The 11,879-nt window shown below is 54.4% G+C and overlaps 1 protein-coding gene across 2 annotated transcripts; it reads left to right on the forward strand.

The window, feature by feature from the left end:
* Positions 1–397: 397 nt before the first annotated feature.
* On the forward strand, positions 398–11,354 carry Ppp1r18 (protein phosphatase 1 regulatory subunit 18). 2 transcript variants are annotated; one of them, XM_048440770.3, is made up of 4 exons: positions 398–774; positions 1,780–3,368; positions 9,091–9,304; positions 10,477–11,354. In XM_048440770.3, the coding sequence occupies exons 2-4, from the start codon at positions 1,785–1,787 to the stop codon at positions 10,494–10,496; spliced, it is 1,818 nt and encodes a 605-aa protein (XP_048296727.1). In that variant the 5' UTR covers positions 398–774; positions 1,780–1,784; the 3' UTR covers positions 10,497–11,354. The 2 variants fall into 2 exon arrangements, with proteins under 2 accessions (XP_048296727.1, XP_085536149.1); XM_085680023.2 differs by lacking the exon at positions 398–774 and having other exon boundaries at positions 1,141–3,368.
* Positions 11,355–11,879: the final 525 nt, after the last annotated feature.

Below are 11,879 nucleotides of genomic sequence, written 5' to 3' on the forward strand. Positions count from 1 at the left end.
AAGGAAGCTGAGGCCAATGAGGCCAAGTTCTTGTGGCAGCAGCCTCTGACGACCGCCGGGCTGGGGCCACACCCCACGGGTCCGCCCCCATGTCCCAGTCACCCAGTCCTGCTCCCTCCGAATATTAGTTTCTCCGCGTAGAGATCAGGGAACCCATGGGAGACAGAGTATCTCTGTGAGGGGGAGCAAACTCCCAAAGCCATTTCTTCTCAGACTCTGGGGCCTGGCAGCCGCCCACACCACCACGGTAACAAAGACTGGCCAGGGAAAGCAAAAGCACGGGGAGGGGCGGCGAATGATGGGAAGGGCGGGTCTGACTCCAAGCAGCTGCCGCTTCCTCCCCACGTCCCTCAGGGGGCCTGAGTCACGGGCCGCCGCCCCGGGTCGGCCAGCTGGAGCAATAGGTCTGGACACCCAGCTTCTCCAGGGCTGCCAGAGGAAGTGGGTGAGGGCCTCTGGAGACAGAAAACGAAGAGCTGTGGATTGCCACTGCAAGAGAGGAGTGCCACCAGAGTCCCACGCGGGAAGGAGGGCAGCGAAGCCCCGCCCTTCGCCGGCTCCGCCCTGCGCCCCCTTCCCTCGCCCCATTGTCCGTAGACAAAGCGGTCGCCGCCCCCGCCTGGCCCCCGTCTGAGTCGCCGTCCCTCCTCCTAGGCGCCCTCTTCCCTCCTCCTCTGCTTCCCACCCTCCCTCCAGATCTCCCTTTGACTCTCTCCTTTTCCTCTCTTCCGACGCCTGGCTCCACCGCACCTCCTCCTAGGGACCCCAAGGCGTGTAAGTTGACTGTGGGGCTCCCACTTTAAGGGAAGTGTCTCCTGATCTCCCTTGGAGTGCCTCCCCTTTGTGCAGAGATTGCACGTCCGTGCAGTTCCCGCGGGTGCATGGCCCTCTCGGTCAAGGTCCCCCTGAGAGCGGGGTCCCTGGTTGGGGACAGCAGAGGCATGAAGCGGGTCCTCCGAGCGTTCGGGTCCTAGGGCGTAGTTGGTGGGGGAGGCAGACGAGGTTGAAGGGACTGGACGCGGGTGGAAGCCAGAGTTCTGAGAATGCGTAGGTAGCACACCCGCTCGGGTACCAAAAGTCCCCGAGGAGGGTATTTCCCCTGACCCGCCTCTGGGGCGGAGTACGCGTTGGGGTGGGGGCCGGACTGAGGGGCGGGGCCGAGCGCCGCCGGGAAGGCAGCCGGGACCCGCGGGGCCCGTGCGAAGAGGCGCCCGCGCCCTTGCCGGCTTTCCGCTCTCCCCTTCTTCCCCGGACCTCTGCCCTCTACATCTGTCCTCACCTTCTCACATCCCCTCCGACCCCTCCGCCCCCTCGCCAGCCGGTCCCTAGGTTCCCTGTTCTTCCTTCCCGCTTATCTCCCCTGAGTACCGGGGGAAGGCAGCCTCGATTGAACCCGCTCACTTCTCAGCCCCAGTTCCCCCGTCTTCTTGCTCTCTTCTGCTTTTCCTTCCCTCCCTTTCTCATATCTTAGGGACTGTCTAGTGCCCACAAACCCCCAATCTGGCGCTGCCTCTGCCCGGAATCTCGACTCTTCCTCTCCCATTATCCCCACCCCCAACTTGGCACCCAGCTTTTCTCTTCACTTTTTTAGCTCTTGCCTCTTCTGCCCTCCCTCCTCTCCTTGTTCCCCTCTATCTTCATCCTTAGTTCCACTGTCCTCGGTTCTTAGTCTCTTCCCGCATCACTTCCTCCTCTCCCACCCCCATTCTCAATCCCCGGGCTCCTCCGAAGCCTACCCTTCCTGTTCCTGTCCCCCAGTGCTCTCTCCTTCACTTCCAGTGGCCATGACTGCTATCCCAGATTGGAAGCTACAGTTGCTAGCCCGGCGGCGGCAGGAGGAGGCAGCGGTTCGTGGCCGTGAGAAAGCAGAACGGGATCGCCTGTCCCAGATGCCAGCCTGGAAGCGGGGAATCCTGGAACGTCGCAGGGCCAAGGTGGGCCTGCCTCCTGGAGAGGCGAGCCCTGTGCCTGGGACTGCAGAGGCTGGACCTCCGGACCCAGATGAATCTGCTGTCCTCTTGGAGGCTATTGGGCCAGTACATCAGAACCGATTCATCCAACAGGAACGACAGCGGCAGCAGCAGCAGCGAAATGAAGTACTTGCTGATAGGAAACCTGGGCCTCTGGAGGCTCTAGATCGGAGATCAAGTCCTGGTAATTTAAGAGAGCAGAGCCCCAAGGGAAGAGAGTCAAGAGAAGAGAGGCTAAGTCCCAGGGAGGCCAGAGATAAGAGGCTGGTGATAGGGGGAGCCCAAGAGTCATGTTCCAGGACTTCAGAAGCTCGAGACTGGAGGCAGAGCCCTGCAGAGGCCAGAGACCTGAGTTCCAGACCAGCAGAGGCTCAGAAATGGAGGCTGAGCCCTGGAGAAACTCCAGAGGAGAGTGTGAGATTAGCAAGCCCACGAGATGACAGTCCCAAGAGAAAAGAGGTATTGGAAAGCAGACTGAGCCCCGGGGAGTCTGGCGACCAGAAGGCCTGCCTGACAGAGGCCCATAAATGGAATCTTGACCCAAAAGAACCCCAGAAACAGAGCTCAATACAGCTGGAGGCCACAGAGTGGAGACTGAACTCAAGAAACGAGGGGAAAGACTACTTGGAGGAGTGTGGGAGAAAGGAAGAAAAACCCAGTCCGGGGATGGTCCTAGACCAGTCTCCAGTGACAAAAGAGGGCCAAGATGCCATCTCTGGAGAAGTGGAGACTGCTGAGCGGAGACCCAGCCCTGTGGAGGATGGAGACAGGATCTCGAGACCCACAGAAGGCTGGAAATGGACCCTAAACTCCGGGAAAGCTCGAGAACGGGACGTAGAGACACGAACTCAGAAGCCGGATCCTCCAGCATCTTCAGAGAAGCACCTGGGGCCTTCTGGTTTGGAGGCTGAAGAGGAGGCTAAGAAGGAGGAGGCGGACTCTCAGAGCAGGCCTCTGAGAGCCCAGCAGAACCTCTGCGCTGGGCCCTCCCCCCTTCCACCAGAGCACGCTGGGGCTGGGACGGAAGGTTCCAGACAGCAGGAAGAGGAAGCTGCAGAACCCCGGCCCCCAACGCCAGCCCCTCTGTCTCCCCCACCCCCAACTGCCCCCCAGCCCCCTGGGGATCCCCTCATGAGCCGCCTGTTCTATGGGGTGAAGGCAGGACCGGGGGTGGGGGCCCCCCGCCGTAGCGGACACACCTTCACTGTCAACCCACGGAGGTGTGTGCCCCCTGCCAGCCCAGCCCCACTGGCCACCCCAGCCACAGCTGATGCTGCAGGGCCTGGATCCGGGAAGAAGCGGTACCCAACTGCTGAGGAGATCTTGGTGCTCGGGGGCTACCTCCGTCTCAGCCGCAGCTGCCTTGTCAAGGGCTCCCCTGAAAGACATCACAAACAGGTAGGAAAGCTGCCATGCCTGACTGCATAGAAGTCTCCTTCTAGCTCTGACTGGATGGCTTTTTAAATGCCTGTGTTCCTGTCTTCTATTCTTTTTACTCCTGCCACCTCCCTTCCTCCCTCTGCACACACACCCTTCCTCCGGCTATCCCTCCTTTCCATTCATTTCAGAGCACCAAGGATTCTGCCCAGCAGTCAACGGCTGTGTTGGGGTGTGTGGTTTTCAGGGTGTGTCCGGCCCTGGTCCTTCTCCCTCCCTCACGCTCAGTCCTTCTTTTCCTTTTGAGCTTTTGATCCAGGCAAGCCCGGCTGGTAGGAGAGATGAGAAACCCTTGTGAAAACTGGGTGAAAATACCCGGGAGGGCAGAGAATGTTGAAGCCAGAAGTTGAGGGAAGTCGGAATGAGCGTCTCAGCCCCACGAAAGAGGAGACCAGAGAGGGGCGAGTGAGATGGAGCTGAACTGACTGAAAAGCCGAGAAAAGGCTTTTAGACCCCAAGTCAGCTCCCCCACCCTCCCGGAGAGGCATACAGAGGCCATTTGAAGTGGGTGACCTCGGGGTTGCCTGTTCCCCCCAACTGGGCAAATGTTAGACAGTGCTTTCCTTTTCTCTGGGGACAAGCAAAGCCTTCTCCTCTTCCAAAATATCCAGTCCCTTCCCCCATCTTTCCTCCCTGGGCTTCCCTTCCCCCACAGAACTGGCTCAGCCTTGGTTTTCCCCTCTGTCCCTCCTCCCCCCCTGGCCTCTCCCTCCCCTTGGGGTAGAAAAAGAGAGAAGTTCATTTGCGCTGAACTGAGCAAGGACTGGCCCAGGCCCTGTGGGAGTTGGGGGCAGGGGTGGGGCCCGAGGCCAGCAGAGGGTCAGAGGTTAGACTGGAATGCAGACCTGCAAGGAAACACTGGACAGGGTAACTTTCCCTCCAGCCCCGGCCCCACGCCTTCCTCTTAGGCACCAGTTTCCTAAGTGAGAAAAATCTCTGGGGAAAGACAGGGCCACACTCAGCCGCCTCAGACCGAGCACACTATTTCTCAGGGCCTGCCCGGGACGTCTGCTCCTGCTTGTTCTCTGTAACTCTGTGTGTGTGTGTGTGTGTGTGTGTGTTGGTGTCAGTAGGAGATCATAAGCACCGAAGATCAGGGCTGAGCTCGGGGATCATTTGATTCTCCCCATGCATCTTTTTTGTGATTTTAATTTATGGACAGAGTATTCATTGTCACGATAGCGTTATTGAATATGACTTTTGTTCTCTCACCTCTGTCCCAGCTTCTCTGAAGCTCCAGCCCTCCTGGGGTGGCACCTAAGAGTCCTGTACCCTGAGCCCTCAGGCTCCTATTGGCCCTCCCTTCTCGGGACTTGGCAGATAGAAAGGAAATTCTCCCGGGGTGAGGCACGCAGAAAAGTCACTTCCTCCCGAGGCTGGCTTGTGACTTTGGGAAGTGAGCAGAGGGAGGATCAAGGCTCTGTGGCCCAAGCCTAGGAACCATCTGGGGGAAGCCAAGGAGCCTTAGTGCGGTGCAGGACCTGTGATGGTCACCATGCCTAGGTCATCAAGTAGCAGGGGCGGAAGTAGGCCTTCCAAACAGGAAGCCTGGGGTGGGGGCAGGAAGGCTGGTGGGACTGAGTGGGAACACTGGGCCTGGGGGCCTGCCAGAACTGTGCTCAGGATGTGGTGAGAGAATCAGGAAACAGCCACACTGGGGTGGGGGTGGGGAGGAGGCAGCCCAGTTCCCTAGACGTGGCTGTCTACCTCCCTCAGCCCTCTCTCTAAGTCCACACCTGCGCCTCCCAACCCTGTCTGTCTGTACAACCTCAGCAAGGATGATTGTGCCTTGCCCTGCTCTGTCCCAGCCATGACCCCCGTCCCTCACCCTTCCTGAATAGTTCCTTTTCAGGCTTCTTCGTCAAACCGATTTTGCCACCACGAGAGACAGCACACCTGCCTGCCCTGTCCCAGGCTATAGCTGTGCCCCAGCAGAGGCTCGGGCTGGAGACCCGCCCCTTCTTCCCTTCCCTGGCCCCTTTGTGACCTTATATAGCTGATGAGACGAGAGAGGTTCCAGTGAGTCACTTCCCTCTCTGCGCACCCCCCACCCCCTCGCGCGCCCCATTCGGGTTATGCATTCCTGAGAAGCCCAGTCAGAAGCTGGGGGGAAGTGAGGCAAAAGGGGTTGACAGAAGTAGATACTGAAGTAGATGAAGGGACAAAAAGAACCGTTTTACAGAACTAAAGATAAACTACAGGGCTGGGGGTGGGGGTGGGGGCTTAGGAAAGGAGAGAGAGAGGATGGGCTTCTAGAAATTTGGGCAAAGCTGTCAGCAACAGAACCAGTATGGGTCCCTTTCCAGATCCTGGCGTGTGAGCCATCTGGAGGCTGTCCCTCTATTCTACAGCCTTCCCTCCAGCCTTGGTCCTCTGTTGGAACCTCCCCTGATGTCTAGACAAACCTTTACCTTAGGCAGTGTGACAACCTGCCTAAGGTTCATGGCAACCATGGACCTGAGTAGCCAAGTACAGTCAGCCTTCTGCAAACACAATTTCAACCAAGCACAGAACAAAAATATTCAGGCCCTCCAGGCTGGTGATTCAGACTTGTAATTCCGTCTATGGGTGTCAAGCTCAAGGCTAGCCTGGGCTAATTTAGTGAGCTCCAGTCTCAGACATAAAAAAATTAAAAAAAAAAAAAAAGACTGGAGAGATGGTGCAGCCATTAAGAACACTGGCTGCTCGCAGTGAACCTGGATTCAGGTCTCAGCACTTAGTGGTGGCTCGCCATCCTCCACCCCGGTTCCAAGAGATCTGATGCCCTCTTCTGGCCTTCTTTGGCACTGAATGCACATGGTGCCCTTACATGCCAGCTAAACTAAACAGAAGATGGAAAAAAAGTTTCTAAAGTGTAATAGACTTGAGAATTCATGGGAGTGGCTGTGTGAGTCATATATAACACTATGCCTTTTTATGTAAGGATCTGAGTACTTGGGCATTTTGTATGAAGAGGTTTTATTATAAACTCCACCCCAGATTTTTTTAGTAATGTCTTTATTTTTATTTTATGTGCATTGATGTGTATGTCTGTGTGAGGGTGTTGGGTCCCCTGAAACTGGAGTTACAGACAGTTGTGAGCTGCCATGTGGATGCTGGGAATTGAACCAGGGACCTCTGGAAGAGCAGTCTGTACTCTTTAACTGCTGAGCCATCTCTCCGCGCCCCCCCCCCCCCACTTTTTGTTTGATTGGTTTTTGTTTTGTTTTGTTTTGAGACAAGGTTTCTCTGTAGCTTTGAAGCCTGCCCTGGAACGCGCTCTGTAGACCAGGCTGGCCTCAAACTCAAAAAGATCCACCTGTTTCTTTCTCCGGAGTCCGAGTGCTGGGATTAAGTGCACCACCACTGCCTGACTTCCCCCATGATATTAACAGATTCTTTCATGGGTAAGGAGATAAGCGCTTATGCAAATATTAGTACTAGGGTGTGTGTAATAGGATCAGGACATAGAGCAGGAGGCAAGTGTGGCAACCTCCAAACAGGATGCCCCGGAGTGGAGGAGCCTTGGGGATATTTGGGGGAAGAGTCTCCCAGACAGAGGGAATGGCACAAAGGCCCAGAGGCGGAAGTGCATCTGGGCAGCTGGAAGGAAGTCACCCTGCTGCCTTTGTGTGTAGGCTCTGGATGGTGTTCAAAGTGAGATGAAATGAGAAGTCGTTGCAGCTGGGCGGTGGTGGCGCACGCCTTTAATCCCAGCACTTGAGAGGCAGAGGCAGGTGTATGTCCGTGAGTTCGAGGCCAGCCTGGTCTACAAAGTTAGTTCCAGGACAGCCAGAGCTGTTACACAGAGAAACCCTGTCTCAAGAAACAACATCAACAACAAAGAAGCCTTTGCAGGGTTAGGGTTTGGACCCTTTCTTAGGTACTGAGGTGTCACGTCTCTCTCATTCAGTCCCTAGAAGACTTGTAGACACACGGGAAGTCACATGGAGGCCCTGGGGTATTGGCCACAGATATCATGGGTACATCTGGAATCACCTGTTTATCTCCCTAAACTCTCTGGTTTGCAGGGATAATCCCACTGTGTCCTCTGGGGGTGGGGGACAAAGGAAAGGGTGGAAGGACTCTTCAGACAGTCTGTGTTTTTAAGGATTTCTGCCTCTCTCTGGTCCTTTGCCTGTTTTTGTAGCTACTCTCTGGCCTCCTGCCTCTTTTTGTGAGTATCCTCTGGCCTCCTCTACATCCCTACCCAGGGTTTGTCTTCTCTGTCCTTGTCAGCTCTCCAGTTGCATATTCCAGGGCTCTTCTGTGTGTTGAGCCATCTCTTCGCTCATATAGGCCTTTCCATTGTCTACCCGTTCCCGAACCGGGACCTGTATGGTAGGATCGGAGAGAAGGCAGGGAAAGGGAGGGGCAGGCTCTTGAGGCTCTGGAAATCAGGGTACCTTCAGGGACTCCCTTTCCCAACCAGCTTTTTCCTACCTGGCCAGCTCTGACTTCACCCCTTTTGGGATGCCCCAAAGGGTGCCCAGCGGCCCAGTCCTGGCTACAACACTCTTCCTCTGTGCATTTTCTTTTCTTTTTGCATCTCTACCTCACAGTTGTAATGGGGGGGGGGGGAGAGGAGACCCGGATCCTCACAGCTGTAAAGGGGGTAGACCCAGATCTTTCCTTATTTACCCACATTCCCAGTCCTTTTTTTGTTGCTTCCCCCCCCCCCCCCGAGACAGGGTTTCTCTGTGTAGCCCTAGCTGTCCTGAAACTCACTCTGTAGACCAGGCTGGCCTTAAACTCAGGGAGATCCTCCTGACTCTGCCTCCCGAGTACTAGGATTAAAGGTGTGAGCCACCATTGTCCAGATTTTTTTAAAATTTAGACAGTTTTAATAAACATGGAAGGCTAGGCTGGAACTTACTGTAATCCTCCTGCCTCAGCCCCCTGAGTGCTGTGCTGAAATTACTTGTGTGAGGGACCATACCTGGCTGTTTGGGTAGTTTGTTTCTGTTCTTGATGTTTTGTTATGTGCTTTGTTTTTTGTTTTTTTTGGGGGGGTTGCATTAATTTTAGGGGTGGGGACATACCTGACACAGCACCCTGTAGAGGTCAGAGGTCACAAGCCAGGCATCCAGCCAGGCTGCGAGTCCCCTTACCCACTGAGCCATCTCAGTGGCCCAAATCTGGCTTGGGTTTGTTTGTTGTTTAAGATTTATTTATTTATTTTTTCTAGGCAAAGGTGGCATAACCTTTTAATCCCAGCACTTGGGAGACAGAGGCAGTCAGATCTTTGAGTTTGAGACCAGCCTGGTCTATAGAACGAGTTGCAGGATTACCATTGCTACAGAGAAACCCCTCTCTCGAAAAACAAACATTTATTTTATGTGTCTGAGTGTTTGCCTGCTTGCATATGTATATGCACTACATGCATGCCTGGAGCCTGCAGAGGGCCTCAGTCGTGTTTTCTCTGGAACTACAGTTACAGATGGTTGTGAGAGGCTGGTGCTGAGCCGGGTCCTCTGGAAGAGCGTCCAGTGCCGTTAACTATTGAGCCATCGTTTTGTTTGATGTCACTTGTAGGAAAAAAAAAAATCAAGCTGTAAAGGAAAGTCGAATCCCCAACTGGATTGGGGGACCGATCTTTGGGGTGCCTAAGACCAGCTGCACTCGCGTCTGCTCTCTGGGCCCTCCCTCCCTGGGGTGCTTTAGTAATGAACTTGCTTCCTCTCTCCTTTCTCTCCTCCCTCAGCTCAAGATCTCCTTCAGTGAGACGGCCCTGGAGACCACGTACCAATACCCTTCCGAGAGCTCGGTACTGGAGGATCTGGGCCCGGAGCCTGAGACCCCCAGTGCGCCCACCCCCTTGGCGACGCAGCCTGACGACGACGAGGAGGAGGAGGAAGAGGAGTTGCTACTGCAGCCTGGGCTCCAGGGCGGGCTGCGCACCAAGGCCCTAATCGTGGGTGAGCAGCTGGCGGGCGGAGGGCGCCCCCTGGTGTCCGTGGCGTGGCGTTTTGCAGGAGCTTGGCCTAATTCCCTCCTGCAGATGGAGTCTCCAGATTTCAAAACCAGAGCTCGCTGGTTCTCCAGATCTCCAGTCTGGTTAAAAATACCCGAGTTGGGTCAGACGGCCTGGAGTATGAATTCCAGCTTGTCTGTTACTTACGGTGTGATCCCGGATCCATATGGGCTTAGTTTCAATTTATCTTGTGTGGGGTGTGCACGCCCACACTCCAGGAGTTGAATCCAGGGCTTTTAGCATTTTAGGCAAGTGCTCTGCCACTGATCAGTATCCCCAGCCTTCATTTTTATCATTCTTTGCTGGTTTAAGACAGGGTTTCTCTGTGTCGCCCTGGCTGTCCTGGAACTTGCTCTGTGGACCAGGCTGCATTTTGTCGTTCTTTAAAATACAGTTAATAACTGTGTCTTGGGCTTCCGAGTGTGTCACTCAGCAGTAAGATCGCTGCCTAGAACTGAGTGTGGTGGCTCATCCTGTTATCCCACCACTGAAGCTGATGTAAAAGTACAAGAACAGCCTGGTCCACACCATGAGTTCCAGGGCAGCTCGGGCTGTGCAGATTGAGACCTTGTCTGAAACGAATGAACAAACGAGGTTGTGTGCCCTGCTTTAATCCCAGCGCATGAACATTCGGTAAGATCACTACCTCCTGAGGTGGTTGGAAGAATCGAAAAAGCGCCGGGCGGCAGCGGCACACACCTTTAATCCCAGCACTCGGGAGGCAGAGGCAGGTGGATCTGTGAGTTCGAGGCCAGCCTGGTCTACAGAGTGAGTTCCAGGACAGCCAGGGCGACACAGAGAAACCCTGTTTCGAAAAACAAAAAGAAAAGGAAAAAGAATCGAAAGCTTTTGCGAAGCACCCAGGACTATAGGTAGATATTAAATTACTTCACCTTTGCTTGAGATGATTGTGAGATCAAACATACCCAGTGCACAGTCCCAGCTAACTGATGACTGTTGTTGCTAGTGACAGGCGCGCACACCCAACACACTGTGAAGGACTTCTGCTGCCGCTCTTCAGCTCTGGGTTACGTGGGGAGGCTGGTGGCAGAGGCTCTCCCCATTTCTCTATCTTGATCACTCCTTTTTTTGTTTGTTTGTTTGTTTTTTTTGTAGATGAGTCCTGCCGGCGGTGACCATCTTTCAATCTGGGCCTGTACCTCCCCTCTTCCCATACCTGAAGATCCTGGAGTCGGAAGATTCAGAGCCAACAGACTCTGGCCATGAGCCTGGCAGGGAGGGGCAGTGAGCACATTCCAACTTGCTTCTCCCATCCCGTTTCTGGGGCAGAGCCAGTAGCCTAAATTTACTCCTAACCCAAGTCCCCCCCGTGGGTGTAGTCATGTGGGCTGGAGCATCCTCGGTGAGCTAAGAGTGAGCATCAGGTCCTAGGGTGGAACACAGGATTCCCCTGGGATTGAGATGGATGGAGCATCTCCAGCCCCATGACAGGGTACACTGTCCCCACAGCCTTTGACCTCCTGCCGCTCCCGGGGACACTCAGGATTTAAGCATTCACCTCCCTGGGAGGTCTAGATCCCACTCCATCCACAAGCACCCTTTTCCTAGGTCACTGCCCCTTTGTTTACAGCCTCCTCCTCTTCCCTTCATCACAGCCTGGTTTACATACCCACCAGCTCCCATTCCTGCCTGCCAAAGTCCCAGGTTTACAAGCTCTGCTGACCCGGCTTCCCGAGGAATCCTCTACCCTCCTCTTGTTTTACTGAGAGTGACCTGGGGAGGTGTGTGGCTTTCTTCACCTTTGCTCAGTATTACTGTGCCTCAGTTTCTCCCAAGAGAGAAGGCTGAGGGGGTCCTAATTCTGAACCCCATGAGAATTATTTAATTCTGTTCCTCCACGTGGTTCACATTGAATTGAATTGCAGCGTGGGGGGCACTAAAGGAGGTGCCTCGTTTCTCACCTATTGCTCCTTTATTAATTGCCTGATTTGTTTCTTTTTGTAACTTTCTATAATAAAATGGAGCTCTTTTCAGCTCTCTTGCTGCCTCTTTTTAAATTTTCCTTTATCTTCGTTTTGTGTGAATGAGTATCTTGCCTGCATGTATGTGGAGGCCAGAGGACATTGGACCCCTTGGAACCCTGGAACCATCCGGGTGCTGGGCATCAAACGTTCTCTAGAAGAGTAACCAATGCACTACTTAACCACTGAGCCATCTCTCCAGCCCCAGCTTTGGAGCCAGACCTGGAACTTGCTCTGTAGACTAGGCTGGCCTTGAGCTCACAGAGATCTGTCTGCCTCTGCCTCCTGAGTGCTGGAATGACAGGCGTGTGCTGCCACCACCTGGTTTCTTCTTTATTAAATTCATTTAATTTGTGTATAATTATGTTTTGTGTGCTTCCAGCTAACTGCCCCCCCCTGCCCCATCCTTTTTTTGAGAGTAGGTGTTACTGTGTGACCCTGGCTAGTTGGAACTTATTGTGTAGAACAGGATGATCTGGAACTCAGAGGTCTTCCTGCCTCTGCTTTCAGAGTGCAGCAATTAAAGGCTTATACCAC

Source organism: Myodes glareolus, chromosome 18 (genome assembly GCF_982192425.1).
Source record: "Myodes glareolus chromosome 18, mMyoGla1.1, whole genome shotgun sequence".
Lineage (NCBI taxonomy): Eukaryota > Metazoa > Chordata > Mammalia > Rodentia > Cricetidae > Myodes > Myodes glareolus.

Excerpts from the sequence above, each read along its gene's own strand:
- Ppp1r18 (XM_048440770.3), top strand. The coding sequence starts at position 1,785 with ATGACTGCTATCCCAGATTGGAAGCTACAGTTGCTAGCCCGGCGGCGG. Across the intron at positions 3,369-9,090 it reads CTGAAAGACATCACAAACAG|CTCAAGATCTCCTTCAGTGA; the intron begins GTAGGAAAGCTG and ends CTCCTCCCTCAG. Across the intron at positions 9,305-10,476 it reads CACCAAGGCCCTAATCGTGG|ATGAGTCCTGCCGGCGGTGA; the intron begins GTGAGCAGCTGG and ends TTTTTTTTGTAG.